We start from the raw sequence: 19,972 nt of genomic DNA, 5'->3' as shown, positions 1-19,972 counted from the left end.
CACGTTGGCTGTAACATTTTTAACTTAGTGTTTTTTCTATTTACTGACTCTTTCTATTGATTTTGAGCAACTTTTAATATTTACAGTGCAAAAAAAAAAAAAACACATTCCCAGCCCAGATTAACCCTTGCTGAACTAGATAGTCCAACCTAACAAGATCTTATTAGTGTCCCAGGGATGTGGCCTCCTAAGATTAACTGAGAAAACCAAATTTGGTGACGGCTTCCCTATGAAATTGGTTGTATCGGTTTACACCTCCATCCACCTTTAAAAAAAAAAAAAAAAAAAAAAACACATTGAAGAGACTCCGAATGTCTGTTCAAGCCAAGTACAGGGGCTCGGTGCATAGTGGCGCGGCCAATCATTTAAGTTCACCTTCTTGTGGGAAAACGAGCAGATTAAGAGGTGTAATTAAATGTTTGGTTTGGTTTGAGCAGTCATTCTGTGCTGACAGTCCTGTTAAGTAGAACCGGTGACACCATTGATTTTACCATATAGCGTACTGAAAAAAGGGGAAAAAATTCCAAGTGCTGTGAAATTGCAATTACACAATTGTTTTTTTATTTACCATCTTCACTAAATGCTCAAACTGACCTGACAATATGATTCCCAAGGTCCTTACAAGTTCAGACACCAAACATGTCTAGGTTCATTTTTAAAAGAAAAAAAAAATTTGCCTGTGCCACCATTTTTCCAGACCTGTAGCATTTCCATTTTTCGTGATCCTTGGCTGGGTAAGGGCTTATTTTTTGGGCACAGAGATGACTTATTCGGGCAGATATAATGCTTTGACCGCTTCTAATTGCATTTTATTGCAATGCTGCAGCAGCCATAAAAATGTAATTCTAGCGTTTCGATTTTTTTTTTGCTACGCCATTTACCAGTTGGATTAATTTACATTATATTTTGATAGATCAAATATTTCTGAACTCAAGGATACCCAATGTGCATTTTTTTTTTTTTTGAATGGTTAAAAGGGTGGTGATTTGAACTTTTGACTTCAATAGTCACCTTAGCAGACATAGGATCACCTGTGCTACACATAGCAGTGTGTCAGCACTAATACACGCACGCATAGTCTTGGGTAAAGGTGTTGGTACCCTTGAAATTGTACCAGAAAATATATGTTTATTTCCTTTTTGTGTGTATTGGAACAACACAAAAAGACAGAGGAGGGGGGAAAAATGCAAATTGGACGTTATTTCACACAACCCCAAAACTGGGACAGACAAAGTTGTTGGCACCCACAACTTAATATTTGGTTTCACACCGTTTGGTATTAATAACTGCAATCAGTCTTTTCCTATAACAATTCACAAAGCTGCTTACACCTCTCAACTGGAATTTTGGACCACTCTTCTTTTGCAAACTACTCCAGGTCTCTCATATTTGAAAGGTGCCTTCTCCCAACAGCAATTGTAAGATCTCTCCACAGGTGTTCAATGGGTTTTAGATCCAGACTCATTGCTGGCCACTTCAGAACTCTCCAGCTCTTTTCTCCATCCATTTCTGGGTGCTTCTTGTAGTATGTTTGGGGTCATTGTCTTGCTGGAAGACCCATTACCTAGGACACAAACCCAGCTTTCTAATCAGTGTTAGAAGTTTTCAGTTAAAGATATGCCCATGCTCTAAGCCAGAAAAAAACAAGGAAAGACCTGCCCACAAGCCGCCCCGAAGCACAAACCTGTTCCTCATCATAGAGAGAGACAGACTGTGCTTTGGGGCGGCCTATGGGCAGTTCTCTCCTTGGTTTCTCTGGCTTAGATCACCAAGAAAAGACTCTGCCTACAGTCCCGCCCCGGAGCACGAGCATATCATTAACTGAAAACGTCTAAGGGTACCGTCACACAGTGCCATTTTGATCGCTACGACGGTACGATTCGTGACGTTCTAGCGATATCCATACGATATCGCAGTGTCTGACACGCAGCAGCGATCAGGGACCCTGCTGAGAATCGTACGTCGTAGCAGATCGTATGGAACTTTCTTTCGTCGCTTGATCACCCGCTGACATCGCTGGATCGTTGTGTGTGACAGCGATCCAGCGATGTGTTCGCTTGTAACCAGGGTAAACATCGGGTAACTAAGCGCAGGGCCGCGCTTAGTAACCCGATGTTTACCGTGGTTACCAGCGTAAACGTAAAAAAAACAAACAGTACATACTCACATTCCGGTGTCTGTCCTCCGGCGTCTCAGCTTCTCTGCACTGTGAGCGCCGGCAAGCGAGCACAGCGGTGACGCGGTGACGTCACCGCTGTGCTTTCCGGCTATGGCGCTTACACAGTGCAGAGAAGCAGAACGCCGGGGGACAGACACCGGAATGTGAGTATGTACTGTTTGTTTTTTTTTGTGTTTACGCTGGTAACCAGGGTAAACATCGGGTTACTAAGTGCGGCCCTGCGCTTAGTAACCCGATGTTTACCCTGGTTACCCAGGGACTTCGGCATCGCTCCAGCGCCGTGATTGCAACGTGTGACCGCAGTCTACGACGCTGGAGCGATAATCATACGATGCTACGACGTCACGAATCGTGCCGTCGTAGCGATGTAAATGGTACTGTGTGACGGTACCCTTACACTGATTATACAAGATCCACAAGATGGATGTCTTCACCCCAGGTATCATTCATTTTAATCAGTTTAACACTGCCAATCTGACAATGCCTGTAGTTTACTTGGCTAAATCCTGCTGACTGGTTCACTTTAAGCCTTGTATTGCGAAATATATCCTGGTTTACATTTAATAATCTGTAATCCTTTTGTATAATTCATTTTTTAGGTTTTAACAGACCATAATGTTTCAGCTTCTCGACGATCCTCTTTACCAAGTCGTCCAGCGACACTTCCTCCTGCAGGGCCCTATACACATGTAATTCTAATACCTAACAGAGCACTTGTGGTCACTGGGTGAATGTTTTTTTTGTTTTTTGTTTTTCCCCATTTCCCTGTATATTTTATGACTTTATTTCTCAAAATAATCTCTAAAAATGAGTACTGGTCACTAATTGGCTGTGAGCATCTTCTCGTTTTTTTTTTTTGTTTTTGTTTTGTTTTGCACAGGTTTTGATACATTTTCCCCAGTTTTTCACTTTGTTTATAAACATTGGAGGCATTTTCTTCATTTGCTTTGGGTCCTGTGCACTGTTTTATACCAGTGATTACTTTGTCAAGATGAAAATATTTTTTCTTTTGTTCTTTCAGATCCCTGCATGTATTGCAGCTGAGATTAATAAGAACCTTGCAGCACTAGGAGTTGATTTCAGCGTTACAAAAATGCTAAAGCAGGAAAGTATAGCCTTTTAGACCTGGATGACAGAACATCTATTCTGAGATTATATATATATATATATATATATATATATATATATATATATATATATATATATATATATATATATATATATATATATATATATATATACATATACATATACTGAATGTGTGTATATATGTATGTATGTCCGGGATTGGCATCTGAACCGTCGCAGCTACAGCCACAAAATTTTGCACAGTCACACATCTGGACCCCGAGAGCGTCATAGGCTATGTTGTGAGGCGAAATTTTAACCCCGCGCTTTCCAATTCACCAAACAATTTTGCCCCTATCTAAATAATGGGGAAAAAGTGAAAGGAAAAGTGTTGGAGGCAAATTAACAGCTGCCAGATGTGAACAAGGGGGACTTAAAGAATGAGAGCGATGGCGCCAAAGAGTATATACTGTACAGTTGCTAAGGTGGGGCCCCGACATGGGATAATCACCACACCACCACGGGGATATGAACACACACACAAAATGCGCCACACACTACCACGTGCTCAAACACATATACCACCCTCAGCGCACATTTCACCACACATACACCAACCTCGCCACATAAAAGTTGAAACACAAAAGTCGCAGCTCAAAACTCGCCACACGCAAAACTCTCCACGTGCAAAACTCACCTCATGGAAAACTCGCCACACGAAAACTTGCACACGCGGAAAAATTGCCACATGCACAAAAGTTGCAACACATGCAAAAGTTGCCTCACACAAAACTTGCACTTACTCAAAAGGCACCACACATAAAACTCGCCACGCGCAAAACTCGCCATGCGCAAAACTTGCTGCACACAACTTGCTACACTAACCTGTCACATGCAACTCGACACACAAAAAGTTGCTACACGCATGTTGCCACACAAAACTCATCTCACAAAAGTCCCTACATGCATGTCGCCACACGCAACTCAACACACACAACTTGACACACGAAACTCGCCCTAAAACACACACAAGTCTGGTATTATCCTTCAAAAATAAAAATCTGATTAATAAGCTGAAAAACTACAAGAGCAAAAAATGTACCATATAGGAATCCGGCAGCTGTCAGTCACATGACCAGTCTATTATGTGTATGTGTGAGCTAATATATACTGCCAGGGGGTGGGCTTACTGTTGGCTGGAGATTTATCAGGCTGCCAATTTAGCTTACAAATACGGAGGTAAAAATACTGACCAAATAACGTGTGAACGAGGTCTAATACAGGAGGAGATGACATACAGATATATACTATATACAGGGGAGATGACACACAGGTATATACTATATGCAGGAGGAGATGACACACAGATATATACTATATACAGGAGAGATGACACAGGTATATACTATATAGAGGAGGAGATGACATACAGGTACATACTACATACAGCAGGAGATGACATACAGGTATATACTATATACAGAAGGAGATGACACACAGGTATATACTATGTACAGGAGCAGATTACCTACAGGTTTATAGTATATACAGGAGGAGATGACCTACAGGTATATACTATATACAGGAGGAGATGACACACAGATATATACTATATACAGGTGAGATGACACACAGGTATATACTATATACAGGAGGAGATTACATACAGGTATATACTATATACAGGGGAGATGACACACAGCAGGTATATACTATATACAGGGGAGATGACATACAGGTATATACTATATACAGGAGATGACATACAGGTGTATACTATATATAAGGGAGATGACAAACATGTATATACTGAGGTGAAAATGAGAGGTGTGAGGTGAAAATGAAAAGGTCGGAGTGCAAAATGAGAGTGAGGGAAAATAGTGGAGTGATCGGAAAATGACAGATGTGAGGTCGAAATGACAAGTGTTAGGGGGGAATGAGAGGAGTGAGGGGGAAAATGAGGTGTGAGGGAGAAAATGAGATGTGAGGGGGAAAATGAAAGATGTGATGGGGAAAATGAGAGGCGTGATGGGAAAATAAGAGAAGTGAGGTGCTATAACTAACCACAGATATTTACTATGCCCAGGCAACGCCAGGCTCTTCAGCTAGCTTAGATTTACAATCTCCATGCTTTTCTCATGGTCAACTTTATGTGGCCTGTTCTAGAGTTGGAACAGCCAAAAATCTGTTTGTCTTTGCACCTGAAGGGAAAACTAAGAATGTCGTTTATCAAAAGGCTCTCGAATAAGTAGTAGAAGATTACTTCACATTACTTGGCCAATTTAGTTAAATCTGTGTGGAATATCTCTGGTGTTGAAATATATGTTGTAAAATGCTTCTATTTGCTTAGTTTTTGCCTTTTAATAATTACATTTCTATCTATTTGTTTTGTGGTTTTTTTGTGCAGAATAAATTTTTGTTAACACATTCTATTTTGCTAACAGCAGTCATTAACCCGGGCGAAGCCGGGTAGTACAATATATATATATATATATATATATATATTCTCCGTTATCAAAAACCCTTCTGCTCCACAATAGATACTGAAGCAGTACCTCTTCCGTAACCATTCACAGCCTCACAATGCTTTGCTCACTGAGATATGTACACTGTTTGGATGTACTGTACCAATTCTGTCTACAGTAAAAGGAATCTGTCACCATTTTTTGCCACTTAATCTGAGAGCAGCATAATATAGAGAAATAAACCCTGATGTCAGGAATGTCACTTACTGGTCTGCTTGCTGTACTTTTGATGATCACTATTTTATCAGCAGGAGATTATCACTAGAGGACTAGTTAACCTGCCATGTAGAACCACCACACCCCCACCACTGATCGGCAACTTTCTGCCTATCCACAGTGTACACAGCTGTTAATCAGTGGTGTGGGTGGGTTATAGAGAGCTTCACTAGATCTGCAGTATTTAATACTGTGATTTAAAAAAAAAAAAATAATAATTCTATCACCCTGTAAAGTAAATGATACATTACTGGAATCTGAGTCTGGGCCCCTAAATCATGCTGCTCTCAGATGGAGTAGCAAAAACCTGAAGACAGATTCCCTTTAAACCAGCAGCCAGTAATCAAGATGTTCTTATAAAAAAAAAACATTATCACAGAGTTCTGTGCTAAAAGCATATAACAGATTATAAAAGTGCATTCTGACACCTGAGCAGAGAGAAATGACTTAGAGGTTATGATATGATCTGCTCACTCTACAATGCTTGTGCTGCTAAAGGCAATAATACCGCAGCTCACTATCCATTCCCTAGTATGTAAAGTGATTTACTTTATCTTCCAGGTTCGTACAGAATGTTCCTTCAAAAGTTTTTTAGATATATCTTGGTAGATTTTTTGTTTTTCTGTGGCATATGTCGGTTCTATCTATAGAACTAGAGCAAAGTAACTGCTAAATATTTTTTTCTGAATTCAGTACATTTTGTTATTTTCCATTTTAATTTTTTTTTCGTTTAAGGACAATCAGGATTAAAAATACATATAAAAGATGAGGGCTTTTTTCCGGATCGCTGTTTGAAAAAAGACGGTCAGGAATAAGTGAATAAAGCCGCAAATCACAAATGTGACAGCTGTACATAGCAGCTGACACCCTTCAGTATTTCCCGTCAGTTTTGGAGCAAATGGGGGGCCAATTAACCCCTTAAATCCTTGACAGCGGTATCTAAGTGCTTAAAAGGGGGTTAAAAGGCCCCCTTTGACATGATCTACCCCTCTGCTTCATAATCGCGGGTGTCGATCGTTGCCATGGTACCCTGAGGTCATCTGATGACTCCAGGGTATGGTGGCCTGTTCGATTCAGCTATAAGCAGGGTCTTACAGACTCTGTCAGTTAGAAACCGACAGGTCTCTGACTCTGCAGTACATGAGTACTGCAATGCATGAGACCATCTTTCAAAGAAAAAATATACATGTCCCACAGTGGTACTAAGTGAAAAAAATACAAAAATTCCATAAAAAAAACCTAAAACACAGAGCGCACACAAATCACAAAAAGCTGCATTTTTAGTGGCGAAACGGCATTTGATAGAAACAAAAATAAAAAAGTACTTAACGTAAACGTATCGCCACAATCTATAAAACTGGCATGTTATTTGTTCTGTATGACGAACACTTTGGAAAAAAAACTCTCAAAAAATGTCAGTTTCATCATACTGACACACAAAAAATGGAATAAAAAGCAATCAAAAAGACATATGTAAAACAAAAATGGTATAAATGAAAACGCCAAATCAGGCAAAATACAAGCCCTAATGTGGCTCATTCAGCAAAAAAATAAGTTACAGCTCTGAATATGGGGATGCAAAACAAATCTGTTTTTGTAAAATATTGTTTTAATTTGTGGAAAGTAGCAAAGCATAAAATAAGGATAGAAATCTGATCGCTAATCGTACTGAGCTGAAGAATAAAACGATCTTATCACTTTTACCACATGATGAACTGTGGGGAAAAAAAATTAAAACAATAATTGAATTGCTAGATTTGGTTTATTCTTGTACAAAAAAAAAAAAAAAAATCTGAAATAAAAAATGGTCAAGAGGTGCTAAGTGCACAAAATGGTACCAAAAAAATCTCCAACTCATTGCGCAAAAAATAAGCCTTCATACTGCTGTTTGCCAAAAAATAAAAAGCATATATTAATCTGATGTTGCTGTAATCACACTGACGTGAAGAATAAAGCCATCTTATTACTTACACCATAGAGTGAACCTCGCAAAAATAAAAAATATTCTTGTACTGCTGTCTTTGTTCATTCTATCTTCCAAAAATCGGAATATAGCTCTACACAAATTTATCCTGCGTTCTCCACTGAGTGCTTACATCGGGGTTTCCTTGTAAATACCAATAAATGTGATTCAGACGGAACCACTCACTTTTGAGAGCAGAGTGACTCCATGTGCCGGTGTTCTGGCGGTGTCGCATCATTTTAGGTGTATTTTTAGTGCACAAGTGTGGTTGACCACAGTTCTGTGCACACCTAAAAAGATGGACACCACCGTACCAGATGCCAAATGGAGTCCAAAGTGTCTCTATCTGCCTCTTTATAGTTGTTCTCACTTCAAAAATCTTCAAAAATTTGGCCCGGTCATTAAGATTAAAATTGGCTCAACACTAGGAAGTTAAATTAGATGAAACCTGTATTGAAGTGCATGACAGTTGTACAGTTCTGCACTAGGAGCCATATATCTGAGAAGTGCTTTACAGGCTTGTTTGGTTCACTGTGGTATTTTCCAGAATTAAATATACGGTTCTAGGCAGCCATAATGTTTCATTGGTTTTGAGCATAGCAATTATTATTGTGTTGGAAAATTAATAATGATCCGTCTATGATATGATTAAGGGGGTTGCTAGTTATTTGGCGACCAGACAACCTCTTCATACATCTGCCCCCTTCCCTTCCTTTAACTCTTTAAGGCCAAAGCCATCTCCAACTTCTCTAATATAGTGCAGCTTCTTGAATGCTAAGGAAAGAGGCATTTGTTTTAAGCTGAATTTACATAGGCTGCCGATCACCTGTCAAATATGCAATACTCTTTAATCGCTGGCTTAAAAACAATCATGGCAGCACCTCATCCTTGGTAAGCCTAAAATTTGATTTAAGCCCACAGAACAATCATTCTGTGCTCATGGAAGTGCAGTTGGCTTGTCTAAACTGGACAGCAAGCAACCACCAATCAGCAGTTCTTTGACGCCAGCGTTAGACTTTCTGTGACATGATTTAAGGTAATGCCAAATCTACTCTAATCAAACATTGATAACTTGTCCTTGTGGCCGTGTAGACAGCCATATTATCAATCCAAGTGGAATCCGACCAAACATCGGATGCCACCCGGACCAATGTTAGTTTATGGGGCCGAACAGATGTCCAATTATTTTTCCTCGGACAAACTCTGTCTGAGGAAAAAAATCACTGAGTGTCAGAGTTTAATCCGACATTCAGGTCGCACTTGGCCATGCAAGTCAATGAGTGCATGCAAATCATCGGATGCACTTTGACATCTGACTGTGGTCCGATTTCCACGGACTGACACAATGGAGAAATTTTCTTTCCAGGTCATAACCTGACAGCACCCTGGAAGACGTCCTTCTTATCCGTCATGGGACAGGAAACACGAGAGGTTAAAAGGACAGTGTTTTTCCTGTCCCATGATGGATAGGAATGGACGAGAGAAGACTGACCGTTCTGTGCGGGAGGTGTGGATCGGTGGGGCTCAGCTTCTCCCTTCCCGCCATGAGGCACCCGCAAGCCGACACCCGCCCGAGGGTCCCTCTGCCTACCAGTGCATCGCTGCTCCTGGTCCGAGGGTCGCTTCCCCCTGCCGGGGGCTCTCGACCCTTCTGTTGCGCCCCCTGTGGTATCGATGCTCCGGATCGCCTCTGCTGATCGCGGATCTTCATGCGGCCTTTCCGGGGGAACTCTGCTTACGATACACCGCTCTCAAGTTCCGGCCGCACGTCGCTTCCGGTTCGCGGCTGAGGGGGGCGGGCGTCGGTTTTCTCCATGAAGAACACTTCCGGAGCGGTCAGATCGCGCGGGAGCAACAGCAACCAGGAAGCATAAAGGGATGAGGGGCTGTGGTGCATGCGATCCTCATTCTACCACGGAGCACACATCTAGGTCTGAAGCAGGGCAGGAGGTCCTCGGACATGTAAGTAATAGGGCGGTAGCTCTAGAATTTTATGGCAGCATAATTCTAAGGTAGTAGTGGCAATTATATATTTTGTAGGTCTCCTCCTTACCAGAAAAGACCATAAAGAAGCCCAGCAAAAATAGGAAATGCCCTAATTGTGCAGCTAAGCTGAAGGATGCCTGGCAGAAACCCCTATGTGAGGCATGCACCTGCAAGATTGTAGGAGAAGAGCAGGCTTCTCTTATGTCTAATATGAGAGCCATTATAAGAGAGGAAGTTCAAGCTTCTGTATCAGGCTTGGTTCCCCCTCAACCGTCACCTTCAGAAAGATCAGGAAGAGGCCTAGAGAAGAGGTTTCCTCAGTGGACTCGTCCCTTTCTGACTCAGATCTGGAGAAGGAAAGAGTTTCCAGAGAAAGGAAGAAGATAATTGTTTTCCGCTGCAGACACAGGAGAACTTTTAGAGGCAGTAATGCATACTATGCAAATTGAAGAGCCTCAACCGATGTGTTCAGTACAAGATGAAATGTTTGGGGGGGTTACGCTCCCAGACTTCTAAGGTCTTTCCGATAAACTCCCATATCCGCTCTATGATTTTAGAGGAATGGGAGGAGGCAGGAAAAAAGACTAACCATTCCCAAGGACTTTAGACTCCGCTTACATTTTGACCCAGAAGAGATCAAGGAATGGGTGGACATTCCTAAAATAGACATCCCTCTGGCTAAAGTGTCCAAAAGGAAGTCAATTCCTTTTGAAGACTCCTCTAACCTAAAAGAGCCCATGGATAGGAAAGCAGATGGCCTTTTAAAAAGGGCCTGGGAAAGTTCAGCGGCAATCATAGGAACTAATAGAGCGGCGACATCAGTGGCTCGCTCAATGCACATGTGGATAGATGATCTCCAAGATCAGTTGTCAGCTAAAACTCCTAGGGACACTATTTTAAAATCTCTCCCTCTGTTAAAACTAGCAACCACTTTTTTTAGCAGATGCTTTTGCAGAATCAGTAAGGTTCGCGGCTAGGAGTCAATCCCTATCCAATACAGCCAGAAGAGCTATTTGGCTCAAGAGCTGGTCAGGAGATATGCATTCTAAGAACAAACTTTGTTCTATACCCTTTTCAGGGGGCAGAGTCTTCGGACCTGTCTTCAATATTTTGGAGAAGGCCTCAGATGTAAAGAAAGGGTTCCCTGAAGACAAGCCTAAAAGATTTCAGCCCTTTCGTAGACCCCGTTATAATCAAAAGCCAGATTACAGGGGAAAAGGGAAGCAGGGCAGATGGAGTTATCAAAAAGGGGGAGAGAGCAGGTTCAAAAACAAGGACTCGAGCTACTCAGGTTCGGGGTCTAACTACTGGAGAAAATGACGCCATCAGAGTAGGGGGCCGGCTATCCGAGTTTCTAGGGGGATGGCAGGAAGTTGCCACAAGCCTGTGGTATCCCAGGGGTACAGGATAGAATTCATGTCTCTACCTCCCGAAAGATTCTTAGTTTCCAGCTCCCATCTAAATTCAGCGTTTCATTCTCGGTGACTACAGCAGGAGGTTCTTGCGTCTTGGAACAGAAAACAAAACTCGCTAAGTCAGGAACTGAGGCTCTCTCTTCAGGTCAAAACATCCTTTAAAATGGTGGACCCTTCCCAATCTTCAGGTTGGTGTGCCATGGCTTCAAAATCCAAGTATATCGGTTACGACAGATGCAAGCCAGCAGGGCTGGGGGGCCACGTCCGGGGAAGGTATTTCCAGGGACGTTGGGGAAAGGACAGCAAGAGATCATCGAACTACAGGGAGCTACATGCAGTCTGGAAGGTCTTAGCAGGCGCCCAGTCCCTGGTAAAGAACAGGCATGTAAAAGTCTTTTCGGACAATACAACAACTGTAGCCTTCCTTCGTCATCAAGGTGGTCCAAGACATATGGCATTGCAAGGCCTGGAGGAACAGTTCTTCAGATGGGCGGAAAAGTCTGTACTGTCAATATCGGCAGTACATCTGGAAGGCTCCAAAAATCAGTTAGCTGACTTCCTAAGCAGGAGAAGTGTGGTCCCGACAGAGTGGGAACTCAACAACGAAGTCTTCAACAGTCTTTGTCATCGCTGGGGGAAGCCGGACGTGGACCTATTCGCTTCCAAGCGGAACGCGAAAGTCAGAACCTTCTACTCTCTAAATCTGTGGGAAAGCCCGGCAGGGATCGATGCTTTCTCACATCTCTGGAGCAACGGGTTACTATATGCATTCCCTCCTTTAGCATTGATTCCAAGAACGCTCAGGAAAATCTGCAAAGACAAGGCCAAAGTCATTCTTATAGCACCCCATTGGCCGAAGAGGAGTTGGTTGCCCTTACTAAAGAAGTTATCAGAAGAGAAACCCCTCCTGTTACCGGAAAGAAAGGATCTCCTTCATCAAGGCCCAGTTCTACACCAGAACCCAGAAGCTCTTGGGTTGGCAGCCTGGATCCTGAACGGCAGGTCCTAAGAACAAAAGGACTATCGGATGATGTTATCTCTACCCGCCAAGCCAGTAGAAAACCGGTGACGTCGACTATCTATACGAAAATATGGAAACTATTTTGCAGTTTTTGTGAGGAGATGACAGTTGACACTGACCATCCTAATATTCCCAAGATCCTTGATTTTCTGCAGTCAGGATTCAGGAAAGGGCTTAGACCTAGTACGTTGAGGGTCCAAATAGCCCTGAGTGTGTTCTATGTTTTCCCTCTATCTACTCATCCCTGGATTAGTCGATTTTTCTAGGGCAGTTCAGAGACTAAAACCTTTAATTAGGAGATCGATGCCATCGTGGGATCTTAACCTAGTCCTTAATGTTCTATGCGAACACCCATGGGATGTAGCAGGGGACATAGAGATCAGTAAGCTTTCCCTTAAAACCGCATTCTTGGTGGCGATTACGTCGGCAAAAAGACTGGGGGAATTACAGGCTCTATCAGTACAGAACCCGTATTTACAAACTTTCAGTGATAGACTATTCTTGAGACTCGACCCAGCCTTCACCCCTAAAGTTGTCTCAAATTCTAATATGAATCAGGAAATCGTCCTGCCATTGTTTTGTCAGTTCCCTAAAAATCAAAAGGAAAGGTATTTCCATAATTTGGATGTTAGGGAAACGGTGCTCAGGTACCTTGATTTAACTAGACCCTGGAGACAGGATAACAACCTGTTTGTCCAGTTCAGAGGCCCGAATAAGGGGAAAAAAGCATCTAAAGCTACCATTGTGAGGTGGATAAGGTCTACAATCAGTTTAGCTTATGAAGCACAGGGAAAAACCTCTCCGGTTAACCTTGGGGCCCATTCATCTAGGGCCATGGCCACGTCGTAGGCGGAGAAAGGGGGCTACGGCAGAACAAATCTGCAGTGCTGCATCCTGGTCCAGCCTTAGAACCTTTTCGAAACATTACAAGCTAGAAGTAGTATAAGCTCAGTTAGGTTTTTTGGTAGGAAGGTACTTCAAGCAGTAGTCCCACCGTAAATACCATTATCCTTTGGAATTTCTCCAGGGTGCTGTCAGGTGGTGACCTGGAAATTAGACCTACCAGTAATTGTATTTCCAGGAATCCATCCTGACAGCACTATTAGTTTTCTCCCTAATGTATATTCTTGATACTAATGTGATGTAACATTTGTATGACTGGTTAATTTGTTATAATAAACCTTATTTTTGCATCCATCTAGAGGTGTTACATTGAAAAGCACTGAAGGGTGGTAGGGGGAGGGTCCTTTTAACCTCTCGTGTTTCCTGTCCCATGACTGATAAGAAGGACGTCCTCCAGGGTGCTGTCAGGATGGATTCCTGGAAATACAATTACCGGTAGGTCTAATTTCCGTTTTTCCATCTTCTCCTCAGTGTGCTCAGTTTCTGTCATCTGCGCAAATTTGATCACATTATGCTGACACTCTGATCAAACTATGATCAAAGATTGATCAGAGCGTCATTTTTATAATGGACTCAATTCTCTTGCACGACAGAATCTGGCCCTCTGCACAAGCCCTGAGGATAAACGATATATAGAGAACCTGTCACCTCCAGAAACCCTATTTACCTGCAGACAGAGTTGTAGTCTGCAGGTAAATAGTGTTAACATGTCAGCACGTTCGCTCATCACTAGACATATAATCAGAGCATGCTCTGGTGTTATTCGAGCATCTCTGGTGTGCTCGGATAATATGTTCAAGTCCCTGCAGCTGCATGATTGTTCTAACAGGTGCAACACATGTGGGATTGCCTAACAAAAGGGCAAACCCTGCATGTGTTGCTGCTGTCTATCAGCCATGGGGACTCAAACATATTATTCAAGCACAACCGAGATACTCGGATAACACCAGAGCATGCATTGATAACCCGCTCGTTCATCACTACAAGCAAGCTTACAAGAACATTGGCTACAGGCAGTAAATTAACCTGTATTCTCCCTGCAGCCTCTCGCTTTGCCATTAGGGCGGTTAGTCACCACTCGCTATACTATGAGCATGTTGTAGTAATTTCCTGACATCCTGCTCTGTGCACACACTTAAAAATGGTCTGTCCTTCAATGTGCAGGGGGAGTGATGAATTGCGCTCTTTGTGTAGTAAGTAAGTGATGTAATCGCTCCCTGCACCACCCCGATGACTGGAAGCGAGCGGCTGCTGGGAGAATAGAATTTAATTTTAACCATGTAGCTGCTGTTCCAGTAAACCTGGCAGACATGATTTGAACTCTATTTATTTGCAGATTACACCTATGTCTTTAGGTAATCTGTTTGCAAATGACTAGTTTCCTTTAAGTCACAGGCCCCCAAAAAGTTTGTTTCCCTGAACAGAGGACAATTATGTTGAGTAGTCTAGCGTATAGGAACTGTTGACAGATCTGTAATGCTGCATCTACTTTGTATATTGCATAACTTTCTTGGGTATAGCCACGGTAATAGTTTATTTTATTTAGACCATATTTGCATATTTTAATTCTGCAACCATGTGTCTGAGCAGATGGAAAGAAGGCCACCATTAAGTCAGACAACAGACTGCAGAAATGGACAGGAAAACAAGAATTTGACTTCCAAAAGCCAGGTACTAATGCATCTACAGCCAGACTTAATTATCAAGACCCTAAGGGAGCTATTCTTCCACATTGGCTGTGTGCAAGCATGGCGGTGTTTCCAAAGAATGAAAAAGGAAAAAAACTGTTTTTTATTCCAGCATTTATACTTGTAAATGCTATACGTTATGCCTGCTTAAAGAAATGATAGGCCTTAAAGGGATTTTCCACAACTCGGAAAACCCATCCTCAATTTCTATTTTACCTTCTACTCTCCTCCAGTGTGGACACCATTCCAGCAATGTTGGGGCCTGCTTTCCCTTATGTCATGCGAACTCTGCAGTCAGTCAGTAACTGCTTTGTCTTTGGATGAAACTGACACCAGGAAGAATGCTCGGACTTCCTCTGATTGTCAGATATGTCAGAATGGAGCAGCTGCTGGTTGGCTGCATTTCTCATGTGACATAATGTCATACGAGCCCCCAAACACCAGGTGTCGATGTTGCTGGAACTGCGTCCTCACCGGAGGGGAGTATAGGCTGTTATTTTATAAGGGGGAATATAGCATTTGAGAAGTTGTCCAACTAGTGGACACCCCTATTAAGGTGGCTATACACGTTAGATGGTCGTGTGCCATTAATCTAATGTATATTAGAGTTTGCCACATCCAATGGCAGCTGTGCATAGGAAAGGATCAGGCAGTTAGATTTCAACAAACCTGACCTTTTTGTTCTCAGGGAAGATCCGTTGCTACCAGCAAATTCTAGAAGAGGATTCTAGGTAGATTAGACCTCCCCAGTGTGTAACCAAACATATCTCGTATCGAAGGCGGGAATATGGACCAGGCTTGGCTCGGCTGTTCCACAAACGCCAAGTGCTAGCTGTGTTTTACAGCAACATTTAAGTTTGAATGATCAAAATGTGAGATGAATTAATCCTCTCTACAGTAAATGCCATGAAGAGGAAAGGAAAATCAAAACCCCAAAATTGCTTTTTCAGTTTCATGGTACAAATTGGGTGAAAAATGCATTGAAAACCAATCAAAATGTAAACTGTATCAATAAAAAGGTCAGCTCGCCTTGCAAAAGAAAAACCAAACAAACAAGCCTTCATGCAGCTTCATTGATCGAAAAATAAAATGTTTTATCTCCGTAAATGACAACAAAAAAGCAATAACTTTAAATTTAATGAAGAGCTGAATCTTTTTAGACACTAAAACAAAAAAAAGTATTAATTTGGGATCACTAGAATTGCACAGTGTTTCCCATTTTAGCAGTAATATAAAATGGGTGCTATAACAAATTTTTTTTTTTCTTTTGCGGTCATACAATTTTTCTCAACTTCCAGAATTCTATAACATTAGAAAGTATTTCGGTACGAAATCAAACTGTACCACAAAGCACATCACAGGTTCACAAGTCTTTCTAGCTTCATGAAGCTCAGGTCATTGTATTGGATAAACCTAATAGGGTTTGTGTTTGTCAGGAAAAAGTTACAGCGGACAAGATCACCATGACCTACAGAGCTCCGGCTAACACACCAAAGGCCTGCGTCTTTACAAAGCCGAGCAGACTCCAGGCAATGACCTCTCCTCCTGCGATGACTGTGGGCACCTTCTTCCTTCTGCACTTTTCATTGTAACATAATATCTGGTTGGGTGGTCAATCTAAGTGATGGGATAATTTTATTTCTGTCACATGGGTGATTTGCGCTTCGTTGTTAACAGTACACCGTTTTTTTATTTCTTTGTACACAAGGTGGCACATACTACTTGTGGTGTTAGTTGGGTTTAATTCTACCATTTTTTTTTTCCACCCTGTTATGCAGAATTGTCATGGGTAGGTCTTATTTATTGCTTTGCCTTGTGAGTTTGTAAAATGGGACGCTAGTTTGTAATTTTTAGTCTTCAATTATTTATGCTTCATGTATCCACAGCAGGATGACGCCTCTCCTGACGACTTTTCGGATCTGCTGTGCCAGTCTGCCCTAGGAATGAGGTAATTCAGAAGATCATTTTTTGTTTTAGGCTATGTGCACACGTTAGGATTTCTAGCAGAAATTTTCCTGACAAAAAACGGACACTTCTGCCAGAAATCCGCATGCGTTTTTTTTGCGTTTTTCCATGCGTTTTTGATGCGTGTTTTGTGCGTTTTTTTTTCCAAATGCATGGAATTGCACGAAAAACGAGGAAAATCCGCAAAATTAATGAACATGCTGCTTTTTTTACCGCGATGCGTTTTTTCGTGGAAAAAAACGCACCATGTGCACAAAACATGCAGAATGCATTCTAAATTATAGGATGCATAATGTATGCGTTTTTATAGCGTTTTTATCGCGAAAAAAACGCAAAAAAACCTGAACGTGTGCACATACCCTTACAGCTCTCTACCTAAGGCTACTTTCACACTGGCGTTTTTTGTCCTCCATCGCAATGCGTCATTTTGGTCAAAAAACGCATCCTGCAAAAGTGCTTGCAGGATGCGTCTTTTGTCCAAAGACTAATATTAACGACGCATTGCGACGAATTGACACACGTCGCAACCGTTGTGTTGTGGTGGACCGTCGGCTGCAAAAAACGCTACATGTAACGTTTTTTGCTGCCGACGGTCCGCTTTTTCCGACCGCGCATGCGCGGCCGGAACTCCGCCCCCACCTCCCCCGCACCTCACAATGGGGCGGCGGATGCGCTGGAAAAATGCATCCGCTGCCCCCGTTGTGCGGCGCAGAGAACGCTAGCGTCGGTAACCTCAGCCCGACGCACTGCGACGGGCCGAGCCCGACGCTAGTGTGAAAGTAGCCTAATAGAGATAAATTGCTAGAATATAATGAAGGCAATGACAAGTTGTCTGACACAGCTGGGTATAGGAGGATCAAGAAAGATTACTGAAATACAAATAATAATCCCTTAAAACAATGGTGTCTATGCACTTTCTTTGACTCCCATATTGATTTGTTTTTTTTCCTACTCGGGTGGCTCAGTTCAGATGAATTGGCTTCTTTAGATTTAAAGACCATCTTGTCTCTTCAGTGGGATAGATTGTCTGGCTCTTTATTAGTCACACAATAGGATACTCTGTGCTGCTATCTGTCTGCCTCCGGCATTTGATCTGTCCATAGAGCTCTAAGGCTACTTTCACACTAGCGACGGGCCGAGGTCCCCGACGCTAGCGTTGTCCCCGCCGCACAACGGGGGCAGCGGATGCATTTTTCCCACGCATCCGCTGCCCCATTGTGAGGTGCGGGGAGGTGGGGGCGGACCGTCGGGAGCAAAAAACGTTACATGTAACGTTTTTTTTGCCCGACGGTTCGCTAACACACGCCCAAGCGTCGCAAAACGGACGCGACGTTTTGCAATGCGTCGCTAATGCGTCGCTAATGTTAGTCTATGACGAAAAAACGTATCCAGCAAGAACTTTTGCTGGATGCGTTTTATCGGCAAAACGACGCATTTGCGACGTATTGCAGTTAACGCTAGTGTGAAACCAGCCTAAGTGGCCGCATTTGGCACATACAGAACATCGTATGTCTTGTACTATTAACCTATTAACAGGCGCTGTGTAAGTGTGTGTATATGTTTTTTCATAGTCATGAAAATGAGAGGGTGTGTCCAAACTTTTGGTCCATACTGTGTGTGTGTATATGTGTATATATGTGTGTGTGTGTGTGTGTGTGTATATATATATATATATATATATATATATATATATATATATATATATATATATATATATATATATATATACACACATACACACACACACACACACACACACACACACACACACACACACACACACACACACACACACACACACACACACACACACACACACACACACACACACTCACACACTATAGACCAAAAGTTTGGACACACCTTCTCATTTAAAGATTTTTCTGTATTTTCATGACTATGAAATTTGTACATTCACACTGAGGGCATCAAAACTATGAATTAACACATGTGGAATTATATACTTAATTTCAGTTGTTTCACACTTTTTTGCTATGTCTTATATTCTAGGTTCTTCAAAGTAGCCACCTTTTGCTTTGATGACTGCTTTGCACACTCTTGGCATTCTCTTGATGAGCTTCAAGAGGTAGTCACCAGGAATGGTCCTCCAACAATCTTGAAGGAGTTCCCAGAGATGCTTAGCACTTGTTGGCCCTTTTGCCTTCACTCTGCGGTCCCGCTCACCCCAAACCATCTCGATTGGGTTCAGGTCTGGTGACTGTGGAGGCCAGGTGATCTGGCGTAGCATCCCATCACTCTCCTTCTTGGTCAAATAGCCCTTACACAGCCTGGAGGTGTGTTGGGGTCATTGTCCTGTTGAAAAATAAATGATGGTCCAACTAAACGCAAACCGGATGGAATAGCATGCCGCTGCAAGATGCTGTGGTAGCCATGCTGGTTCAGTATGCCTTCAATTTTGAATAAATCCCTAACAGTGTCACCAGCAAAGCACCCCCACACCATCACACCTCCTCCTCCATGCTTCACGATGGGAACCAGGCATATAGAGCCCATCAGTTCACCTTTTATGCGTCGCACAAAGACACGGTGGTTGGAACCAAAGATCTCAAATTTGGACTCATCAGACCAAAGCACAGATTTCCACTGGTCTAATGTCCAGTCCTTGTGTTCTTTAGCCCTAACAAGTCTCTTCTGCTTGTTGCCTGTCCTTAGCAGTGGTTTCCTAGCAGCTATTTTACCATAAAGACCTGCTGCACAAAGTCTCCTTAACAGTTGTTGTAGAGATGTGTCTGCTGCTAGAACTCTGTGTGGCATTGACCTGGTCTCTAATCTGAGCTGCTGTTAACCTGCGATTTCTGAGGCTGTTGACTCGGATAAACTTATCCTCAGAAGCAGAGGTGACTCTTGGTCTTCCTTTCCTGTGGCGGTCCTCATGTGAGCCAGTTTCTTTGTAGCGCTTGATGGTTTTTGCCACTGCACTTGGGGACACTTTCAAAGTTTTCCCAATTTTTCGGACTGACTGACCTTCATTTCTTAAAGTAATGATGGCCACTCATTTTTCTTTACTTAGCTGCTTTTTTTC

At 42.4% G+C, this 19,972-nt stretch overlaps 2 protein-coding genes across 14 annotated transcripts in view; both read left to right on the top strand.

Annotated features, from left to right (window-relative positions):
- KLHDC8A (kelch domain containing 8A) overlaps window positions 1-19,972 on the top strand; it is a 501,637-nt gene that overhangs the window by 252,412 nt on the left and 229,253 nt on the right. The window lies entirely within an intron of this gene.
- The window catches only part of LEMD1 (LEM domain containing 1), a 131,064-nt gene that overhangs the window by 99,684 nt on the left and 11,408 nt on the right, over window positions 1-19,972 (top strand). For 6 of the 13 annotated variants that reach the window (XM_077295107.1, XM_077295104.1, XM_077295095.1 and 3 more), the window contains exons 5-9: window positions 2,779-2,868; window positions 3,201-3,284; window positions 14,867-14,947; window positions 16,401-16,520; window positions 16,851-16,912. In XM_077295107.1, the coding sequence (XP_077151222.1) occupies window positions 2,779-2,868; window positions 3,201-3,284; window positions 14,867-14,947; window positions 16,401-16,520; window positions 16,851-16,912 (437 nt within the window). The remainder of the gene's footprint in view (window positions 1-2,778; window positions 2,869-3,200; window positions 3,285-14,866; window positions 14,948-16,400; window positions 16,521-16,850; window positions 16,913-19,972) is intronic. The other 7 variants (XM_077295099.1, XM_077295108.1, XM_077295098.1 and 4 more) reach the window with 6 other exon arrangements.

The sequence above is a fragment of the Ranitomeya variabilis genome, chromosome 3, assembly GCF_051348905.1.
Source record: "Ranitomeya variabilis isolate aRanVar5 chromosome 3, aRanVar5.hap1, whole genome shotgun sequence".
NCBI classification, from domain to species: domain Eukaryota; kingdom Metazoa; phylum Chordata; class Amphibia; order Anura; family Dendrobatidae; genus Ranitomeya; species Ranitomeya variabilis.
The sequence above is the reverse complement of the archived record's forward strand: the minus strand, read 5'-3'. Positions and strand labels throughout refer to the sequence as shown.